This window comes from Lutra lutra, chromosome 17 (assembly GCF_902655055.1).
Source record: "Lutra lutra chromosome 17, mLutLut1.2, whole genome shotgun sequence".
Taxonomy (NCBI): domain Eukaryota; kingdom Metazoa; phylum Chordata; class Mammalia; order Carnivora; family Mustelidae; genus Lutra; species Lutra lutra.
The window spans coordinates 33,404,999-33,420,384 of NC_062294.1; the positions used below are offsets into that span (position 1 = coordinate 33,404,999).

A 15,386-nucleotide genomic window follows, 5' to 3' on the forward strand; every position below is an offset into this window, starting at 1 on the left:
CCACTACTGACCTGCCACGTGGTCTGGAAACGATCCTGTGGGTGTTAGGGTCTGCAATAACCGTGGATGGCACTGACTCCCTTCCCAGCCTTCTCTCTCAAACATTCCCCAAGTCATGCACCATCTGAACAACTATTCAGCCATAGTTGTTTTTTCTTAAATTATTATACAGTATTTCAGATATGTAAAGAGAGTAACGACCACCCAGGGTGTACCCTTCGGTTTGAGGGACAGGACACCGTGGGTCACCCTTGGAGCTCCCAGTGGTGTTTCTCTCCCTCTGTCCGGGGCTTGGTGTGTACCATTTCCCTGTATGTCTTTCTTCTGGAAATACGTCTGAACAGTATAGACACGCTCTTGGCCCATGTTTTAAACTTCCTGTAAATGTTGTCATATTTTACTATATTGCCATAGCTTATCTTTTTTGTTTACTTATTTGCCATTGTTGGTCTTTAGCAACTCGCTTTCTTTCTCTCTCCAAGTCTTGTTTGGGACACGGATCCTTGCTGATGCTTGTCTCATTGTGGCGTGGGGCCCACTCTGTGAGTGCACTACCCTTCATGTGCCGTCCATCTTCTCCATGGGAATGTAGACGCTGCCCCCCTCTTTGGCTGTTGTCAACCATTGTGAGGTGGAGAGCCTCACAATGAACTTTGGTTCAGGAGCATCTAAGCATAGTAATGACTGGGTCCAAGGGCATGGCTCACACCTTGTGAATCCCTCTCATCCCTTCTTCGCATTCGTCCATCAGCTCTGCTCTCCCTGTTGTCTCGTTAGGCGACTTCTTTCCCTGTGGCTCCAGAAAATGTGTTTCTCAGTAGCCCCATTTAGCCTCCAAGGGAGAATGGGAAGCGTGGCCCCAGGGCACATCAGGGTGGGTGGTCAGGCTCAGGGAAGCGGGGTGGGGGCTAACCACTGCCACTGCTCAGGGTAGCCCTGCCCTGTGCTGTTTCAAGGAAGTGGCTCTCCTGCCTTTTGTCCTGAGCCGTCTTAGAAAGTACCAGTCTCTTTGGAAACAGCAGTGAGTGAGCAGATAAAAGGGCCTAGGTCTCTGTCTCCTCTTTGATTTACGAGTACCACCCAGGGCAGTGATCTATGTGTGCTTTTCAGAGGTGGGAAACTGAGGCTCCTACGGGTCCCAGTAGATCCCCGGAGATGTCTGTGGGACCCGCTGGACCTGGGAAGATAACTCTGCACTTCTCCTGAAGCTTTCTCCCAGCTGGAATGGGCTCCTGGAATGGCTCCTAGAATCAATCCTGCCATTTTACAGATGGGAGGACCAGGCCCGGAGCTGGAAAAGCTAATGCTGCCCCTTCTTTGTTTCTAGCTGTTCATCTAATATCCTTGACACAGGTGACAGGTGGGGAAACTCAGGCTCAGAGATGAGATGACTGGACAGGCCCCAGGTCACATGGAGATTTTGGGACAAAAGTCAGAGAACAATGCAGGTCACCTCCCTGGTTCCCACCAACGTTACGTCCACCTGTCCTCATCGTAGCCTTGTTTCTCTGCCCCACAGCATGCCAGTCTAGCTGCCTAGACCCCACCTGTCACCTGCATGGGGCAAGGAGAGAGTCCACTGGGTCCCCGTCCCCTCCAGTGCAACCCCTTGGGCTCCCCACAGAGAGTCCTCTCCTGCCTTTGATGCAAATTCTTGCGCTTTCCTGATAACATTCTGGGGTCTTCTTAACGCGAGGGGGTCAGCTGCGAGGCATCGCGGCAATTTATAATTCTTGAAAATTCTGTTTGGTGACATGAGTTAGCATTTAATAGACACCCGGCCACCTCCTCTCTCCCTATTGTGACAAGCTCCTGGCAGAATCCTTTTGAGACTCAGGGTAATTGCACCACGCTGGGAACGGGAAGACCACGTTGCGCTTGAGTGCGTCTCACAAACGTCTCCACAATAGACCGTCAGGTATGCGTTTGCTTGGCTTCAAGGTAATGATTTAAACTTAATTTGACCCTTGATGAGGAAGCCCGTGTTTCTGGTCGGACGCAGTCTTTCAGTTTGGGCTTGCCTGCCATGCCTTCAATGGTAACAAATAATTCCTTCATAACAAGTGCCTTTCAGAGGATGTCTGCCGCTGACAGCTAATATAGAATTATTGCCCCTGAATGCATTTCTGTAATTACTTCCCAGAGATCTGTCTTTGTGTTAGAAGACATTTCACACTTTAGTAACATAAGTGTTTTGGGAGAGCACGAGCAATAATTAGGAACAGTCTTCCCGTGAAAATAAACCTAAAAAAATTATAAAAGCTAATGCTAAAATTGGTTAGAGTCAGGGAGGAATCTCATTTGAATTTGATTCATGTATATTTATTCCAAGTATAATAACCTTTCCTGTATGGAAACTTTTATTATTTATTTATTTTTTTAAAACAAAAGCTGTAAGAATACAGAAGAGCCCGCTTTCTAATTTTTTGAGCGATACTGAAACCGAAAACTGATTAAAAGTGACAAGTTGCTTTGAGACGGAATAAAGAAGCGTAATCGTGGAGCCCTGATAGGAGACGTTCGCGGTAATGGAAAATGAAATGATTCACAGTGTGATCAATAAAAAATTAGCAGCATTTAATAAAAGGTTTCTGCTTCATGTTGACTAAAGAACATTGCAAGCCATTTGACATCCGAGTTAAGTGACGGTTTGAGGATGAGCGGGGGGTGCGAGTGTGCGCGTGCATATAGATCACGCGGATATTGGCCATTGCAGAGGAGGCCGCCGGGCCCCTGGGGTGGGTCTGGAAGTTTCCTTTGCGCTGCCCACTTGACCTTTGATCTGTGGTTAATTCTCTCCAGGTCTCTCCGTTCCTCATTGTGTGGGAATGTTTCTCCGAATGCAGGCTCCCGGCTCCCCTCGGCTTGGTGGGAGTGGGCCCAGTGCACCGCCCACTTAAATCCATCCCCTGGGAAGGGGGGGGTGGCGCCCTGCCTGAGGGTCGGCCCTTCCCATGTGTTGTGTGGGGCCGTTGGCTTTGTTCTGTCCGCTGTCTCAGGATCTACGGTTTTTGGTTTTTTTGTTTTTTTGTTTTTTGGAAATTTTTGGAATGTCTTACAGCCTGCATGTGGGACTTGACACCCTTTTGTGGGCCAGAGGGAAATCCGTGGAAAGCTGGCAGGCCTTAGCGAGTGGGTGAGGTTAAGCGGGGAGGGACGTCTGTGGTCTCCCAGAGAAGCCCTCTGCTCGCAATGGGCCCTTGGAGGAGTGGGGGGCCTGGCCCAGGGGTTCAGTGGGATCCGGCTGCTGGCAAGCTGAGCGTGCCACCATTTGGCATCTCCCACAGTAGCAACAACACGGTGAGAACCACTCCATCAGACACGCTCCCCATTCTCCAGGCGCTGCTTCAGTATTCCCTGGAACGCTGCTGCACACCAGGCTGTCTCCATGCCCAGAAACTTGTTAATTTTTAAAGGCTTTACACAGCATTTCCACTGTGGCTCCCGGTGTCCCGGACCCGGATGGGAGACTGGGGTTAGAGGGTCATTGGGGAGGGCTGGGCGGCAGCCAGGGAGTCTGGGTGGGTGGTTCCTGAGGACCAAGGGTGGGGAATCCCTGCCACCCTCTGCATCTTGGGGCGGCAGGCAGGACTAGGGACCTCTCCCCGAACTTGTGCCCGTTTTCAACCCTCCCCAGAGATGCCCAGCCTGGAGCTGGATCTCTGAGTGTCAGAGTAGGAAGGACCTTTCCAGATGGTTTTGTTCCCGTGTTCACTCCACAAGTGTGTATCGAGTCCCTGCTCTGGGCCCGGCCTGAGGCTGGGTGCTGGGTAGGGGAGGGGCAGCAAGATGAGTGAGACTCTTGTTGACCTGACCTGTCTGGGGTCTGCACACTGACACAGGAGATGGTCAGGGGTCCTGCAAAGAAAGGGCTGTGGCTTTTGTGACCAGAGCAGGTAGGAGAAGTGCCTAGGGAGTGTCCCGAGCTCATGGGTGACTGACCCTGGGGGGCTGAAAGTTCACTGTACTGGGCCACGGACAGTGAGGGCGAGTTGACTGGGGGAAATTTTGCACATGTTCTGGTCTTGCAGTGGAATTCCTAGAAAGCACTGCCCTGTGGGGTTTCAGAATCTGAAGTGGACAGAATGGGCTTCCCTTGATGCATTGGAGTTTTGCCCTCAGGCCGCCCCCAGTCCCGTACCTGCCCCCCGGGACAGGGATGAGTCTCTAAGGTGCACGGTTTTAAATATTGCTGCTCCACGGTCCATGCCTTCATTTACAGACGGGAGGCAGCCGAGGTCCAGGGAGGGTGCTAGGTGCCGGGACTCCCCCAGTGACCTCGCTGTGGCCCTGGGACTCTGGGCTCTGTCTGCATCACCTGTGTTTGCCTTTGACCCTGAGCCACTGGCTCAGCCTGGCCCCTGGTGCAGTCTTAGGGGCACACAGCCCTTCCCTGTCCCCTTCTCTTCCCCACAGGGGCTCCTCTTTCTGTCCTGGCCGCCAGGGGGTGATTTGTGCCCCAGCAACCTTGCCTTGAGTCTTGCTCCAGGACCGGGAGCAATTAGGAGCGCCAGGCCACAAATTAGCTGGATTTATCGAGCTCCCCATGCTGCCCTACCGCCCTCCCTCCCCTGCCTACCTCCGGCCCCGCTCCTCCATCTCCTCCTTCCCAGCAACTGTCGGAGACCAAACATGACAGCGAGGAGAGGGCAGAGTGGTCACAGCCTCAGGAGGTCCCGGCGCACAATTTTCATGGTTCCAGGGTGGCTTTGTCTGACCGCTCCTCATTACTGCATGCGGCGAGATCAGTTTTATTAAGATGGTGAAGCTCGGAGGAGCGACACTGTTAACGACTTGCTGGAAAAATATAACCCCCCACCTTTTGGTGGGGGTGACTGTGATTGCTTTTTCTTCCCTTCCTGCTCCATCCCTCACTCATTCCCTCCTCACCTACCACCTTTTTCTTTCTGCTCCTTCCCTTGCCCATCGGAGCCGGGAGTTGGGAGCTGGGTCTGGGGACAGCCGCCGCCTCTCTCTGCCTTTGGGTTTGGGCTCAGCACTTGAGCATCCTCTGGGAGGGTCGTCATGCATTCGTCCTCCAGGTATGGACCCCAAAGGGCCAGGAGCTTTTGATGGAATGTCATCCTTGCCCCCATTCAACAGCTGTGGTTTTGGTCTTTGATGCACATACAGCACCGAGAATAAGGACCGGCATGCAGTAGGAGTTCAGCAAACGTTTGTTGACTGACTTTATGTGTGTGGCGTTTGTGTCCCAGCTCTTGGGGAGTTTGCTGCCTGCCAGGGCCCCGGGTGGCAGAGACCTGGGGCGACCTGAGCAGGAGACAGTGATATCATCCTCATTTTTTAGGGGAGAAGAGGGAGGCCCAGAAGCCTAAGCCACTGAGGTCACACGGGGGAGGACTTGAAAGCAGGTTCTAAGTCTCCAAAGAAGGGATGCTTCCTTTGCCGCCCAGCGAACAGGCTTCCTGTCTGGTGGAGAAGGAGCTGAGCACCATGGGCTCAGGGTGCCCGCAGATCCCGCTGGACGTGCTTCATGGCAAGGGCCCCCCAGACTGCGTCCAGCCCTCCAAGGCCTATTGTTTTGTCCACGTCTTGCTTCCTAAAACTTGAAGTCAACATTTGAAAATCCAGGGATGTCACGTAAAAGTATGGATTTCCTTGTTTAAAAACAAAAAACAAAACACAAAACAACAGAAGTCAGCCGGTGTAGCTGCGCTTAGCATCACTTTTCCTTATTCTGACCATGGAGATAGAGCTTTTGAGTAGGGGACACCCCCTTGGGTGGGTGTCTGTCTGCCCCAGCCTCCCCCACCTGATCTACTCATTTCTGTAACAGTAGAGGGCACTGGAGTTGTGAACTTTGGTCCAGTCATGGGCTGAGTGATGGGGGAGGGGAGCCTCATTCACCCTTTTGGACCTTGGTTTTGCCTTCTGTGAAATGGGTGTCATTACATTACAGATGTTACAGGGTAGCGTCTCCCTTGTGGGGCCACGGATCCCTGGGTAAGGGATGCAAATGAATTAAAAGATCTGGTCTGAGGAAAGTGATCACCATTCTCTACGCTGCTAATCCTTTGGGGTTCAGGTTCTAGAATTCCTGGCAACTAAAGAGGACCCCCTCCAGAAGATTCTAGTCCATTCTATGGTCAGAGAAGGAGGCCTGGTGCTGGGTCCTGCATCGTCAGCCGGGGAGGAGCATCCCAGCGAGGCTTAGTGTGGTGCAGCCAAGTCAGGTTCAGCGTCTGACTGACTGTGGCTTTGAAATTCCATTCACAATGCCCTCAACACTGACAGGGGAGCAACAGGTGTGCGTCCCCACCCCCAAGACAGCCATCCGGAAGTTGCTTCCTTATTTAAGAAGCGGAACTTGGACAGCAAATTATGTGTTAAAATATTTGCCTACAGCTCTCCTGCCAAAGGGACCCTTTAGGCTGAGTGTTAAATGTTATCCTGCTACCCGCACTGCAGATATTCCAGATCTGAAGATAAATAGTGGCTGCCTCGTGGAATTTGGGGCCAGCCACGGATGCACGAGCAGAGTGTCTAATTGGGGTTGGCAGGCTCCTGGCCCAGCCCCTCCCGGCCTCCATCCCACCAGCCTAGGCGTGCATGAGAAAGTGCTCTCAGAGACGGTCCTTCCCTACAGGCAGAGCCCAGCAGCAAGCTCAGGTTAAGCCAGGGGTTCGACCCAGTGCCCAGGTTCTGGAGGTGCTTCCTCCCACCCCGGCCCTGGGGAGCATGCTGCTAGTAAAAACCCTCTTTTTTTTTTTTTTTCCCCCTAGGAAACAGGCAGGCTGTTAGGACGGAGTATGCGTTCTCTATTACAGAAAAATGTTGCTCTAGGAAAATCACTTTGGAAATGGTAGACACCTTCCTAGACTAGGAATTCTATTGGGAGCCCCACAACTACATACAGGGGGATCGCGCAGGAGAACGGGCTTGTGAATTGCAAAGTCAACGTGTCTATACCGTGGGCCCCGGGGGTTCGGTAGGACAGACCCCCCCCCCCCCCCAACTCCGGTGGAGGTCCTGCTGTTTCCGGGAGGAGGTGGGCTTTTCACTTATGCAAGGTCACAGCGGCGGAAGGGGGAGCCCAGACTCGAGCCCAGGACTGTCCTCCCCTGCTCCAGGGAATTTTCTTTTCCTTTCCTTTCCTTTCCTTTTTTTTTTTCTTTTTTTTCTTTTTAAGGATTTTCTTTATTTATTTGAGAGAGAGGGAGTGAGAGAGAGTATGAGAGAGGAGAAGGTCAGAGGGAGAAGCAAACTCCTCATGGATCCGGAATCCCGATGCAAGACTCGATCCCGGGACTCTGGGACCATGACTCGAGCCCAAGGCAGTCGCCCAACCAACTGAGCCACCCAGGTGTCCCCAAGGGGTTATCTCGTCTGTAAGGATGCTTTGGGTGGCTCTGTGCCCTGACATTCTCCATCCTTAGGCTCTGCCAGAACTCCCTTCGTGCTCCGGCTCCGGAGTAAGTCATGCGCTGGTTTGAGTGATGACAGCACCCATAAGACCAGATCGCGGCCATGCTTCTCTCGAGTTTTCTAGCGCGCCAGGCTTTGTGTAATATATTTTACTGCATTACAATAATTGAACTTAGATTTTTCTCTGAGAGGGTAAGGGACTTGTCCAAGGTCCCCTATCTGGGAAGCTGCGGCCTGTGGGCTGGAACCCAGACGGGTTGGCTCCACAGTCTTTTCCGTTCTTTGTCCGTTGTCTGGACAGTCCCTGGAGCGTGACTCCGGCTATCTGCCTCTGGTGTGTCGTCGCTTAATGAGAGTCTGTAGGGCAGCAGCTTGGCCCCCTCAGCCCCGCGGGACCCCGGCACAGCCCTGCCCCTCGCTTCCCGCACCGTTGGGCTCCCTGGCCGAGCCCTGGACGTGCCTCGAATTCACTGTCCAGTGGTTCTGGTTGGTGGGGCGGGGGGTGCCGCCGCCCTTCGGAGTCCGCGCAGGAGAGGATGAGAAGTGGTGAGGGGCGGTGGGGGGATGCTCCAGTCCTCCGGGGGCGGACTCGTCAGCCTCCCCACTGTCCCCTGGCACTGTTCCCGGCTTCTCCTTTGCTCTCCGCTCCCCTGCACCCTTGCCATGCACCTTTGCTTCTTCCCGCCTGCCCAGCCCAGCCTCCTCTGGGCTCCTCTGAACCCCACAGGGCTCCTGGCCTCACACGTGATTCTTGCATCCACGGCCATCCGTCCAGTCGGGCAAGCCTCACCTCCACCTCTCATGTCTGTCATGTGCAGGCTCTTCACCGACAATGAGAGGTCAGTGTCAGGCAGGGGAGGGACTGGCTCAAGGTCACTCAGGGGCGTGGTGGGGGTACTGCAGCGAAGACTGGGAGCTGGGCCCCTGATGGACGGAGGCCCACGCTGCCGGCATTTCCCACCTGTACCTCCCTTCCGGCATCCGTGGATTCGTATATTGGCTCATTCGCCAAGCCCATCCTTGCCAGACTCCATGTGGGCTTTGAGGCCCCCAAGATGAATGAGGCTGGGAAGCACCCCGTATGTGGTAGCAAATGTGTGCGTGTTACGCCTGGCATTCAGTAGATGTTCAATACCTGTTTGTGGGGTGAACGAAGGAAAGAATGAATGACCATGTGTGATTACTGGCACCGGGATATCTCACGCCTCTGGAGCTCTGCCCTTGTTTTCTCTGTCCTGGGCTTCCAGCCTCCACTGGGCAGGTACTCAGCCCTGGGGCCCTAGAGCTGAGACCCCCGCTGGTCCCTGGTACGTTCTCAGGGTGCGCAGGGCTGACCGCTGGCTAAGGGAGGGACCCCCACAGTCCCTCCCAGGAAGAGAAGGGGTGGCCTTCTTACTGAGGTCCCTGCTGGCTCTCGTGATGGCTGGGGTCCGGGGCCAGAGCCAGGAGACCCTCCCTGGTGTTCGCAGACTAAGCCTCCTCCGCTGGCCCTTGGAAGCGGTGAGGGCCCACCCGCCCTGACTCGTGAGCTCTAGAAGCCTCACTGAGAAGGCAGGAATTGTTCAGTTCCCAGACCTGGTAGCCTGTGGGCAACCTGCCCCCACCCCCCCTGGGGCTGATCCCCTTTCCCTTTCTCCCGGCACCGGGCTCAGCCAGCTGTCCCTTGCTTGGCTCTTCCGCAGACATCCCCCTTTTGCCCTCCCATGCCGTGGTTAAGGAGTTGAGGTCTGTACTCAGGAGGCCCGGGTTTGGGTCCAGCCCTTCCCAGTACGTGTGACTTGTGGGTGGGCCTGAGCCATGGCCTTCTCAGCTGCAGAGTGGGGATGCTGATCGTACCTGATGAGGGCACAGGGTGTGAGTGTGGAACAGTGCTGTGGTCAGCGTCACTCAGGGTGTGGGAGTGGAGAGGGGTGTAGACAGAGCCTCCTCCCTCTCTCCCTGACTTGGTTTCTACTACCTCTTCCCTCAAGAGGACGGGGCCCCACTTTTCTCGCTGGGTGTCTCTGCCACGCACCCTTTCTGTAGGGTCCCACTTGAGTGAAAACCCTTTCTTGTGGGCAGTGGTTCAGTGAGGCTCTTTAGGCCTGGGGTAGGGCAATCCACTGCTTTCTAATAAAAAGCGGTGAATCGAGAGGGTTTTGTTACTCCTCTCTTTGCTCCTAGAAAGTTCCACGAACCCGTATCTTGGGCTCAGGGACTGTGGGGTGTATGGATGTGGTGTCGTGGGCCCACCAGTATAAGCATATCCTCTGTCTCCTGCTTTGAGGAAGAAGCTGGCAGGACAGAGTGGCCCCATCATACATAAGGTTCAACCATTTGAGGTGGCCAATATTCGACTTCTTTGACCCATGAAGATGGCAACTTCGTATAGTTCAACCTAATAATACTTATCGAATCGCTTGTGTTAACATTTGGAGACGTGTTTCTTTGAAACCGATCTTTTCATTCAGTTGAACTTGACCGAGTCCCCACCGTGTGTCTGTCTGTCGCAGGGGCTGGGGAGACAGTACCGAGCACAGAGCTCCTGCCGTCATGGAGCTTGTGGTCTGGTAGCAGAGCTTTCCAGCTGTCGTTTCTCTCTAACAAACCACCCCAAAACTCAATGGGCTAAAAGCAAAGCTTATTATTTCACACAGTTCTGTGAGCGGAGTGGACTTGGTTGGGGGTCCCCCTTGATATTTCTCGTGTATTTGCCGAGTGAGTTGAATCTGTCATCATCTGAAGGCTTGTTGGGGTTGGATATCCAAGATGGTGCACTCCCACGGCTGGCACTTGGTACAGTTCGGGGGGCTCTGCTGGTGCTGTCCACTGGAGCAGCTACACTCTTTCCATGTGGCCTGGGCTTCTTGTGGTACGGCAGCCATGGTCTACTTGGTAGTGTCCCGAGAGACCAGGAGATCCCATGGAAGCTGTAATCCTTCTGACCTAGCCTCAGAAATCCTAGAACATTGCTTCTGTTACATTCTAATGTCAAGGGAGGCACTGCGGCCAGCCAGGCCAAGAGGGCAAGTGTGGAGGGGAATTAGATCTCTCTTCCTGATGGGTGAGTGCAGGGTCTCACTACAGAAGAGCACGTGGGATGGGAGGTGTTGCTGGTGCTGTCTTTGGAAAGTGCAGGGTGCCACGGTGGTGTGGGGAGGAAGAAAGTTAACCCACGAAAGCATGAGTGCACATTGTGCCAAAGGGAAAGGCACTATGGGAAGGAGGACTGGGGATCCATGTGACATTGGTGCTCAGGCCTGGAGGGAACCCTGTTAGCTGGGGGCAGAGTCCCAGCAGAACAAGGGTGTGAAGCCCTGGGCGGAACAAACTTGTAGTTGAAGGGACTGAAAGAAGGTCTGTGTGGCTCCGGGGTAGTAAGTCAGTGAGGTCGGCAGAGCCCTTACTGGACCTTTGGGGCTGGGACAAGGACCCTGCAGATGATTGTTTGCAGATGTAAACCCTGCAGATGAAGGGTTTACAGATTGCTCAACGGTTTTTCATCGAGTCTCTACCGTGGGGAGGCTGTGTAGCTGGGTGGTTAAGCTGGTGGCCTTGCTTTGCACCCGTGTCCTCCAAGAAGGTTCCTGGCACGCAGCAGTTACCCCAGAAGGGCTAGTTGCTCTTCGTGGACTCCTGGCCAGAGAAGGGCCCAAATGCACATCGGTGTGCACAAGGGTGTGCATGTCCGAGAGCAACTAGGCTGTGAGTGGTCCAGGGGGCAGCGTGGGGCTGGGGAGGTGGGGAGCTCTGACCCCCAGGGAGAGGTCCCCAATCACACCTGCTTAGCTCTGGCCTTCCCAGTCAGCCCCAGGAGGACTGGGGTGGAGCCGAGGGAGGGAAAGGCTTCCAGGGCCTGTTCTCCGGAAGTACTTCCCAGCCCCCGAGGCCCGAGGCCCGTGGGGAGAAGAATGAGCCGCTCAGCCTGCTGAGCTTGCTTCTTCTGGGAGGGGTGGTTGGAGAGACCAGTGGGTCACCTGTCGTTTGGGCCAGAGATCACAGTGTCAGAAACTCGGGGCAGGACTTGGGGTGGGGACTCAGGGCTGGTGGCGGCCTCCGAGCCCTTGCCTTCTCTGTGCTGGTTTGGACAAGGACTCACAGGGCTGGATGGAGGCAAGACCCCAGACGGGCAGGGCTGCCCCCCATGAGCTAGAGCTGGATCACCGGAGGAGCGAAGGTCCATCCATCCATTCAGTCTCTGTGGGCTTCCCGAGTAGCTGCTCCAGGAGGGCCTGCAAATGAGGAGAGCCCAAGAGTGTTGCAGGGGATGGCTCTGTCAGAGCTGTCCCCTCCTGGGCCTCGGGGGGCTTAGGGCTCCAATAGACCCCAGCTCTGGGGGAAGGGCGTGCTGCTTCACATCAGAAGTCCCCTGCATGGCTCTGGATGACCTCCTAGAGTCTCTGTTTCCTCCTCTGCAAATGGAAAAATAGCACCGTTTACTCTTTTCCCCTTGTGTGAGGTTCAGAGACTGTGGGCAATGAAAGTGCTTTGCGGGGAGTAAAGCCCAGCCTGATGGAGGAATTCCTGTTTTGAGGTCCTGATTCTGCTGCTGCTGCAGAAGGCCCCTCCAGGACTGGGTCTTCAGGGGGGTCCTGCTCCCCAGCTTCTTCAGGCCACTGGTCTTCTCTCTCTGGCTTCCCGAGGGGTAGGCTGGCGGGCTGTGCGACCCACCCCCGCCCCCGGGACCTCAGAGGATGGGGGAAGCCCCCACCTTTGCTTGCCTCCCCTCCCCTGCCCCTTGGTGCACAGCCACCTTGCCTTCCCATTAGTAGATAGTGGCAGGGGAGGTGACAGTTCCTTAAAACAGATTTATACTCTTGGATGACTTTATGGGTTTTTGCCTTATAAAAACCCAAGAGTTGACATTCTGATTTATCTACTCCTGAGTCAACAGGATGTACCAGATTTAAAGAGATCAAATGCATTGTAATGTTTGTGGTTCCAGTTGTAGATTAGATGAGCTATTATGGAAAATGCTACCAAGTAAATAGGGCCAGGAAAAAAAAAAAGTAACAAGGGGATAATTTAAATATGTCTATTAAATTGTGTGTTAAGTAAAGTAGCACAAGCGTGGTGCCGAATGTAACTTACTATCTGGAGAGTTGGTGTGGTAGATAAAGCCGGAATGATGTTTCTCCCCACCCCCCACCACTTCAGAACATTTTTTTTTTTTTTTAATTAAGGAAAGAGACTGTAAACTAGGAAATTCAGAGATGGGCGCTTGCCTGTGTAACCGTGGTTGTGTGATGACTTATAATATCGAAGGCTCCAAATGATATTTCTCATTTCTTTGCTTTCTATTTCTTCTCGCCACAGCAGCAGCTGATCAGATTTCCTGAGATAAATATGCTGCCTGGCTTTTAATGGGATTTCTATATTGCTGGGAGTTGGCGTGTTCTGATCATAGAAGAACCTAAAAATTGTACATCCCTTAATTGGTAAGAAGAGAGATGTTGTGATGGGCCACAAATGGAAACATTGATTTTTACTGCTTCTGAGCTGTTGCAAGCAGCGTGTCAGGCCACGTTCCCCACCACGGAAGGCGGCAGCTGGCGCTCCGATGAGCTGATTTGTGTTCACAGGTTCCTGACGTTGGGTGCTTGGAAGTGCGCGTTTTGTGCAGATGGGAGAAATAGAGCCCTTACAACATTATCTGTTTCTAAATTGAAATATTTACAGGACTGTGGTTTCCACCTAGAATCGAATGCATTCTTTGGTTCGTTTTTCTTTCTTGCTTTGGCGACTGGTCCATGGGGGTTTAGAGGTTGTGTGTGGAAGGCATTGGCTGTCACTGCAGTGTTTTAAGCGACACGCTCGTGTGCACACGTGCGGGTCCACACACCTCTTTACATATACGTGTATGTTTGCAACGAGTTTCTTCCACTTAATAGAGATTTCTCTCTTGGGTTCACCTCAGTGCTGGTTTCTGGATGGGTAGATTGTTTTCCAGGACATACCGTGGATTTCCCAGTTCAAGTCTCTGTACTTTAATGAAGAAGTTTAATCCACTGACATTTATTGGGATTACTGATATCGTCTCTGTGTTTTATTTACCATGATTTTTTTGCACTTTGATTTACAAGTTCTCGATGTGCCCTATTAATCTCTCAGATTGAGGCTGTGCTCCGTTTCCCAGCTGTGCAGGGAAGGGCAGCGGACAGGAGTTAGGAGGTCGAGTTAAATGTCTTTTGGGTGCTCTGGATATTGGATCCCCCTGCTTGGGTGTCAGGTGCCTCACCTATGAAATGGGAATAACAAGGCTGCCCCGCTCTGTGGGCAGGGGCAGGACTACATGATTGTGTGAACCCCACTTAGCTCTGGGATGTGCAAGCCTGGGAAAGGAGGCTATGCATATGTAATTGAGGCTTTGAAGAAGCATGTGGAACACTACATGAAACACAAGGCATCATTATGGTCATGAACTCAGTTTCCCGTACAGTTTGGCCACTTATCTGCATAGTGCTAAGCACAGAATAGGTAATTTATTTTACAGAAATTGGTCGGATGATTCCAAAGCTGGTTCTCACCGTCTAGACTGATCCCGGGGCATGAGTGAGGCCTCAGGGGCAGTTGAGTTTGGATTTGACTATCTGTGGCTTTACAAACGCACATGTTTCCTTGATTCCAGGATCAGGACATCTTTGCAAAGAACTGAGCTGACATCACCACCCTGGGAGGCTAGCCGTGTGGCTGGGGAACTTGGCTAAGAGATCTCCCTTGTTCTTAAATTGCAAGACTCTGGGGGGGAAACGAAATGTTTAGGTGCTTTAGGAGCGGCGGATGGAGGCTCTGGAGAAGTGTGTAAGAGAATTGGGTTTTCAGGAGAAAGAATGCAAAGGCATTTTCACCTCCGTGATGGGTCATGACCCCCAGCATCCATGCGCAGGGGGAAGATGACAGGAAATCCCCCTAGAAGATTTGCACCAAGAATTAAAGAATCTAGTTGAGAATTATGGCACTGCACGCTACAAAAAAACCCCATATATTAATATACTGAGAGGTGTCAAGAATAATGGACCCTGGGAGGTAGAGTAATTAAATGTATCTTAATAAATGCCGGGCGATTCTTTTAAAACCCTTTCCCAAGACCCCATCAGCTGACATGGACTGTATTCTTCCTGTTGGCAGGAGGTCTGGAAGGAGAGCCGGAGTGTGATCGGAAAGCCAGCCGCGCGCTGGAAGACAGGAACAGCGTGACAAGTCAAGAGGAGAGAAATGAGGACGATGAAGACATGGAGGATGAGTCAATTTACACCTGCGATCACTGTCAGCAGGACTTCGAGTGTCTGGCAGACCTGACGGACCACCGGGCCCACCGCTGTCCTGGAGGTAATGTTAAATAGCGCCGGGATTCTGACAGGTGGTTATACGGATAATTGGACATAGCAACAGCTTGAAGCCTCAAGTGAGATTAAAGAATTAATAATGTAATTTTACAGTTAATGTCATTTTATTGTGGTGTCTTGGGTACCCTGTATCCGCCTTTTAAATAAAATTAAAAATAAAAGCAACAGCTTTCTGGCAGGCAGGGAGTCGTGGGAGGAGCCCGGTCGTTCCTTCCCCCAATCTGCCATCTCTAGAGTGTGATCCCGAAGCAAGTAGGGTCTGCACCCTGGATTTCTACAAGACCTTTTGGAAACCCAGCAATTAAGAGGTTGTTAGTGCAAAGTTAAGTAGCTTAAGTGTGGAAAGCCGTGTGAAGGAGTGAGCTCCGAGGCCTAGCTTGGATGGGATGGGGGGAATTTCAAAGGCCACAAGAGCCCCTCCAGAAAGGGACGTGGTTGCAGTCCTGTGCTCAGCCATCTGCATGCCCGAGGAGAAGAGGTAGCTCGGAGCTCTTCTGCCAGACCTGACTGTGGCCCTGTTTCCTGTGACCTGGAAGCCTCAGAGAAAGGGCCCAAGGCCACGGTTTTATGGGTGCGATTTAAGGCATCATGAGACATGTGCATCTGTGTGTCTGGATCCTGTGGGGTGGATGGAGTGGGAGAATGGGGGCTTGTGTATTGCCTTGGGTGTGGCAG

General features: G+C 52.9%; 1 protein-coding gene across 1 annotated transcript in view; it reads left to right on the forward strand.

The window, feature by feature from the left end:
• ZNF423 (zinc finger protein 423) overlaps positions 1-15,386 on the forward strand; it is a 328,748-nt gene that overhangs the window by 91,160 nt on the left and 222,202 nt on the right. Inside the window, exon 3 of the mRNA XM_047712029.1 lies at positions 14,494-14,694. Coding sequence (XP_047567985.1) covers positions 14,494-14,694 — 201 coding nt within the window. The remainder of the gene's footprint in view (positions 1-14,493; positions 14,695-15,386) is intronic.